We start from the raw sequence: 7,725 nt of genomic DNA, 5'->3' as shown, positions 1-7,725 counted from the left end.
TATTTTAGTTACTTTTATAATAATAAATAAAGAATAACCTAGAAAACAAGAAGTAAAGTACTTACCCAATCATCTTTTCCTTGCTGTTGTTTGTCGAGGATATGTAAGCCTACTGTTTTATACTAATGGTAGTAATGCACTAAATAATTTTTATTTAATTAACAAATTCACCAAAGAACATAGACTAATAACATGCTAAAAGTAGACAATTTTCCCTAACTCTTAAACTAATTTTTTCTGGCTTTCTAACTATCTGACATGAGCCTTACAAATTCTACCAAGCTAGTCATTAAGTTTCTTACACGTACGTTGCTTGTACTCTGAGAGAAATTGTCTATTATCTGTTCAGAACACAATGTTATAGTTGAAAACCTTGACTTTCTATGGTTATAGGTAATGTGTAATTAAACATAAGAGAGAACTATTAACAAATCTGGAAAAAGAGAATGTGACAGGTGGGTGTGGTAGGAGGGTTCTGATTTTCTATTCAATAATTCTGTAACCAAACAAAATCTAAGGCTATAAAAATTTTGTTTTGTTTGAGCAATGATGATTCTATAGAGAGTAAATTATGTTTAATTTCATACTTTTTCAAGGGGTGGTATATTAAATAGAGAAGACAAGATGCTTAGAGAAAATGTGTTATGAGTGACACACTAGGGGAAGTTCAAGATTTATTTCAATATTGTCTTGTAGAATTACAAACTTAAATCTTATATACTATTAAAATATAGATTATTAGCTATGATTTTATGCTACACTAATTGGTATAACATAAACAGAAAGTAGTTTAATTATATTTTGAATGTAAGACACTAAAATTTTCTGTCATGTGTAGTAAAGGATACCTGGGGGCAAAAAGGTTAATATTTCTATGGAAACACAAAGTATTTTGCATGCTGTAGTGAGAAGCAAGACTTTGATGGTGACTTCAGTAAATTGAAACTTATTCCTGGATCTAATAAATTCCATTGCTGTAAATGAGAGCCAAGGAGTTCCCCATGCTATTTTGATAGAGACATGTCATGAATCAAATTATCTAGCTATTCTTGTGTGATCAGATGAGGCAGTTTATGTTGAAGTACCACAGGAATTGAATTACCAGATTAAGAGGATGAAGATGATCCATTGTCTTCTTTGCAGAATAACTCTTCTGTTTCCCCATTTGTTAGTGGATGTGGCCCTGGAAGACCATTCCTATGAGATACTAGTTTCATTGCAGATGATATATCTGGATATTTAAAATATTGTTTAGTTCTGCATGAATATCCAGAAACATTAGTCATACAAAAATAACAGTCAGTTAGATGATCTTTGAGCTCATGGCATATCATGGGAACTGCAAATGTCAAACTTTCTTCTTATTCAGTTACTGTATCAAGCCAGATGTGCAAATTGTACAACATGTAGAGCCAAATAATTTTCTTGGTCACCAATTTGACAGCCAAAATAGTGGTAGTAAGTTACCTTTACCTTGTGTGTGTGATGTTTTACTATCGTAAAACTATATTTTCCACAGATGTAGCAGAAACTGATTGGTTGATTTTTGCATTTTTGGACTTTACTTGAACTGGAGGCAGCAAGCATTTCATATGATTTTCTAAGAAATATAAAATAATTTATGTTTACAGAACCAGATTTCAAAAGATTTTAAAAATCAAATTTTTGCAGAATTTAATCATATTGCGGGTATGAGGGAGGAAGACGATTGGACTTTGTTTTGACTGTGCTTGGAGTGAGACAAAGTAACCAACTGAGTGAGTGAAAGGCAACTGAGAGAGAGGTGTCTGACTCCTTCCCTTTTATGCTCGATCATGGGACTTCTCAATTTTATAGCAAACTGAGCATGTGAGGGTTCCGTGATTCCCAGGTGGAGTAGGTGAGCGTGGGAATGAGGCAAAAGTGGTTCAATTTGCTACAATTATATCAAGAACAAATAACATATATGAACAATATATTTGGAATTTTACACTAATATAATACAGTCAATGTTTGAAGTTATCAAAAATATATGAATTTTACCCATTAAACTATCCAAGTAAATGTAATTTCACAACATATATCTATTGTACTGAGTTGATTGCATGATCACATAGTGGTGATAAAATATTGAGATATTACAATAACTCAAAATCTAAAGGTGATGGACAAATTCTGACAACATTTTTGAAATTAGCACCATCAAATTACCCTGAAACACACAAGTTTTGTCGAGTAACAAATTTTTTGTTGTCCAGTGTAATGTATTTATTGTTTTTTATAATTTTTTTCACCCATTCCAAATTATAGGTGTATATTTGCTACTAAACTATTATCTCTTGAAAATATAATGATTTATGTCTTGTTTATCATGTGATGTTTTTTATGGCTACAGCTCTTTCTTGCAACCCTTTTATGATGTTATAGCATGTGGTCTTCATAATCAATAATTAAGTTTAACTTTGAAAATAGCTATAACAGTAGATAAATTCTATTGGATATTATAAACTATGTACATTTGTATAGAGTAAATAAGGTGGTTTAAGTAGTAATTTATAGTTTCTCCAGGTACTGGCTCCCTGGACTCCTGTAAGGGTGAACCAAGGAATCCAGTTGGATGTTTCGAAATCTTGGGAATATACCACAGATTTGAGAATGTATTTATAGTTTCTTTAGATGTTCTTTTTGTTCTAGGTGATGGCAAAATATTCTGATGACTCAAATCCATATTTATTGAATATTAATGTTTAGTTTATCATATTCAAATAATGTAAACAAATAAAGAAACATATTGTTCATTGAAAAGAAACTATATTTATTAGGTACAAATTGATCTCAACCAATAATATTGCTAGCCTGACAAGAGTAATGATGATTGAATTTTGAAAAGTGAAGTCCTAGGTCATAGATAAATCTTTCTCAGTTCTGGCCTTTCTTTTTATGATTTATAGCTGGAAGTTATGCCTACTGTAACTGGCAAAATAAAGTATTTAAAAAAAATCTGTAACTAAATATTAATCAAATTGAAATTGACTGGAAACATAAAATGGAACTTTCTGATCAACAGTAAGATATACTGAAATTCTGAGATGGAAATTTTACAGCCTAAAAATATCATAAATACCTAATAACATTACATGAATTTTTAATGGCAGAAGCTAGGTTTTTTTAGTAATTTTATCCAAAGTTTCATGCTATTTTTTTAAGTGTTCACCCTGTGAAAGGGAACAAAGCAGGGTATACCAGTGACACCTCTCCAGTCCAAAAAGCATTAAAATGTTGGTCTGTTGTTAGCCTTCATGTGATTTGCATGAAACTGCTTGGTTATTTTTACTTTTAATCTCCATTTAACTTGCTTTAAATTGTATGTACACTTTTGTAAGTTTCATATAATTTTCACTAATTGTATTTATTCATTGTTTACTACCTAATGTAAGTTAGTGTATAAAATACAGAAGTTAACTTACTCATCAGTAGAAAATGTCAAAATAATGTTATACCAAAGTTATATTCAAGTTTTCTAAAAACTTTAAAATTTCATAATAAAAGTGGTTACTTGAAGTGCATAATGACGATGGGTTGTTTTTAGCCATGGTTATATAATGATGTCAGAGTTGTTTATCACCAAAATTGTTATTTGTGTTTCCATTTTTTAGTTAAATACATAAGAACTTGGAAACCACAAATTCATGATATGATAAAACACAACTTGTGTCCAAATACATTTTTAATAAACTTTTAAAACATCTTTTTCTGTATGTTTCAGGCTTTGGTTCTGTGTTTTCGATTGCATTTCACCAAAAACAGCACTACAAACAACACAGCCTCTGCAACGGTACGGCAGTTAGTGGCTGTAGTGTTTGAGAGACTACAGACAGAAGATACTCTACCAAATGAAGGTATAGTGCATGAAAATCAGGATCATAATAAATATATGTGAACCTAACTTTGTCTGATAAACTTTTTGTTGTGTGGATTATTTTATTATATTTACATTTAGTGGATTCTCCAGCATCACCTGTCAGATTTATCCTGGGAACAAAGAGTTACATTAAAAAGCTGCACAGTTTTCCTAATTTGTTTTTGTATCTTCTTTTGTATTTCTGTAATGAGCTAATAAGATGGTGACAGTTGTTTGATCTACACATATGCATCAGTTAAATCTCATTCAGCTGTTTAAATATAAAAAAATTGATGTGAAACCCATTCTATCGTTAAACTTACCACTCCTCACTGAGTTATAACAGTTTCAAGGAATTTTATCCATCTTTGTTTACCCTGAAAAAGGGCAAGTCGAAAGAAAAAAACTACACTAAATATAGTTGTTTGGAGCGTATGTTATATGTATAGTGTTTTGAGATGTCTTTTATTCACACAGCGATTCTGTATTTATTTAAGAGTTCTAAGAATAAGCAGCATTAATTATTCTAATTTATTATGGTGAATTATTCAGCCAGGCAAACTGTTTAAAATATTAAAAAATACATTCAGTAAGGTGTTTGTGAATTTGTTTGTTCTCATTAGATTGTTTAAACTACACTAATGATGTGTTAGTAAAATCTCAGTCAGTCAGGTGTTTGTGAATTTGTTTGTTTTTAGTTAGACTGTTTAAACTATGCTACTGATGTGTTAGTTAAATCTCACTCAGTAAGGTATTTTGGAATTTGTTTGTTTTTAGTTAGACTGTTTAAACTATGCTACTGATGTGTTAGTTAAATCTCATTCAGTAAGATGTTTGTTTTTAGTTAGATTGTTTAAACTATGCTACTGATGTGTTAGTTAAATCTCACTCAGTAAGATGTTTGTTTTTAGTTTGACTGTTTAAACTATGCTACTGATGTGTTAGTTAAATCTCACTCAGTAAGGTGTTTGTTTTTAGTTAGATTGTTTAAACTATGCTACTGATGTGTTAGTTAAATCTCACTCAGTAAGATGTTTGTTTTTAGTTAGATTGTTTAAACTATGCTACTGATGTGTTAGTTAAATCTCACTCAGTAAGGTATTTGTGAATTTGTTTGTTTTTAGTTAGATTGTTTAAACTATGCTACTGATGTGTTAGTTAAATCTCACTCAGTAAGGTGTTTGTGAATTTGTTTGTTTTTAGTTAGATTGTTTAAACTATGCTACTGATGTGTTAGTTAAATCTCACTCAGTAAGGTATTTGTGAATTTGTTTGTTTTTAGTTAGATTGTTTAAACTATGCTACTGATGTGTTAGTTAAATCTCACTCAGTAAGGTATTTGTTTTTAGTTAGATTTTTTTAAATTATACTACTGATGTGTTAGTTAAATCTTACTCAGTAAGGTATTTGTGGATTTGTTTGTTCTAATTAGATTGTTTAAACTACACTAATGATGTGTTAGTTAAATCTCACTCAGGAAGATAACCATTGCTACTTTTTTTGCTTAGATCGTGTGGCAGAATTAAATGTTGAAGAATTAAAAGTTGGAAGCAGAATTCCACCAAAGTCATTAAGGCCTTGTGCTGCTGATGCTTTTCTGCTATTTCAAGTAAGTTTTTGAAGTGTTTTATTTTTAATTGTATTAAATTTTTTGTGGGTAATGATTTATGATCGGTCTGATTAACTGTTAAAGACACTTAATGTTACTGTTCTTTCTAATTTGTTAAATGTTTTTGGATGATGTTGAATAATGATTTATGATCGTTTCTGTTTAACTGTTTTCACATGAGTGGGTCAAAGTGTGAATGTCGTGATTTTTTACATTGTTTACACTCAATTGTTAATTAAATAATTTTATTATCAGTGGATGCCAATAAACATGTCATGAAAACAGTTTATACCATATTTGCCCAAATATAATGTGCATCCAATTTTGAAAGGATAACTTGAAGAAAATTTGTTTTTTGACACATCAGTTGTACAAAATGTATTGAATAGTTTCTAAATAAAGTAAACAACTATTGCTGTATTAAACATTTTTGGAAATTTTGTGTGTGTGTGTGTGAGTTTTACATATTTTTTGGAAAGTTTGTATGTGGTAATACACAAAGCAAATCATTGATCTTTGCATAAATCTTCGGTATTGCTAGAATTGTTGCTACCATCACATTTGTTTTCTTTAACTTTTGCTTCATCCTCTTCTGATTTCCACAGCATTTCATCATCTGTTCCGTCCATTACAACTTTTTCTGAAATGATACTTTAATGATTTTCAGTTTTAGCTTTTAACAAAATACCTAACAAATTGAATGTGTGTGTGTGTATATAGTTTTTTGGGGAGGTATTTGGAGGGAAAAAAACGTGCATTATATTTGGGAAAATATGATAAATTAAATTTTTATATTAATATAATCAAAGTTTCGAATATAAAATATCTCAAACTTCATTTGTGTGTGTCACATATCAGGTACAAATTCTTCACTACAAAAGTTTTTAACTTATAAAATTGGCTGCTGTAATTTCCAACCAATTAGAAACTATATATTCATAATTACAAGCACAAATCTAAAATTTGAACCTCCTGTATTCTCTGTATGCTAAGATTTTAATAAATTTCTGAAACCCACCAGAAAAATCTCTCTCTTTTCCTTCTCTGACCTTTCAGATTGCTTGCTGATCAAGCTTACATGGCTGATGCTCATGTATATATATAACCAACTCTTCAACTGTTGTTTTGAATTTGGCAAAGAGAGTATTCTCTTGATATAAATGTATTGTGTTAGAGCTGTGAAGTAACTGATATATTTTAAAATTCATGTTTGAAAGATGAATTATTGTTTGGAGACCCAAATGTGTAAAATTCACCGAGGTTTTCAGACAGTTAAGGCATGAGTGCAAAGTCATGTGGTGTTACATAAAGTCTATGGAACACAGATAATGGGCTGTGGTTTTTATTGCTTTTGATGGTATCCTGTGGTCTGAAATACAGATAATAAAATGTTAGCAGTTGAAATCGTGAAGACAAATAAGTTGAAAGTCTTGCAACAAATGGTGCATTCAAAGAAGAGAAAGAAAGAAAAAAAAGGTATTATTCATGTTATTTCATATTTTTGAACTTTTCATTTCATGATTTCAGTACATTTAGAATTAGAGAAAATAACAGACAAAATTTTACTGAAAAACTTCATTTATGATTTTCTGAAAGTTATTGCAAATGATGTATGAAAACTTTAAGATGAAAATATATATTTTTATTCTTGACAGGAAAATCACCTTTCATTTAAATTGACTCAGAAATAACTTTGTTGCCTATCTAACATTTAAAGTAATTTTCAAATTTCACATGTGAAATCTTTATAATGTCCAGATAGTTATAAAACATTTCTTAAGAAAAAACTTTATATTTTATCTGTTATTTTCGGGAATGAATCTCTGTATGGGTTCGGTAGATTTGACCGATCTTGTAACCACCATAAAAAATTAGGAAAAAAATATAAATTATGCCTCTTTCATTCTAGAATGAACACAGATTATAACACGAAAACATAAATGCTTAGACTAAATAGCTTAAATCTGATAACATTATACATTTATATATATTTATTCTTTTTATTATATTGACCTTTCAGCCATGCCTGGCTAACAATGCAGAAGTTACAATGACGTGGCACATGTGCACTCATGTTACAATATCCAATAACATAAAACTGACTTTTAGTCTTTACAAAGTGGCCTGTCTTGGCTGTGTTTTAGCAGACTAGTATTTTGTAAAATACAGTCACATTTCAAGTATTGTACATTATATATGTATATAGATTATTACTATTTAGAAATAAGTTCTTAAA

General features: G+C 29.9%; 1 protein-coding gene across 1 annotated transcript in view; it reads left to right on the top strand.

Moving 5' to 3' along the window:
• LOC106472473 (protein MON2 homolog) overlaps positions 1-7,725 on the top strand; it is a gene marked incomplete at its 3' end in the record, with an annotated part of 30,610 nt that overhangs the window by 14,274 nt on the left and 8,611 nt on the right. The window contains exons 4-5 of the mRNA XM_013933126.1: positions 3,746-3,878; positions 5,389-5,489. Of these exons, the coding sequence (XP_013788580.1) occupies positions 3,746-3,878; positions 5,389-5,489 (234 nt within the window). The remainder of the gene's footprint in view (positions 1-3,745; positions 3,879-5,388; positions 5,490-7,725) is intronic.

Source organism: Limulus polyphemus, unplaced genomic scaffold (assembly GCF_000517525.1).
Source record: "Limulus polyphemus unplaced genomic scaffold, Limulus_polyphemus-2.1.2 Scaffold5357, whole genome shotgun sequence".
NCBI classification, from domain to species: domain Eukaryota; kingdom Metazoa; phylum Arthropoda; class Merostomata; order Xiphosura; family Limulidae; genus Limulus; species Limulus polyphemus.
Note: the sequence above shows the minus strand (reverse complement) of the source record. Positions and strands in the feature narration are given on the sequence as shown.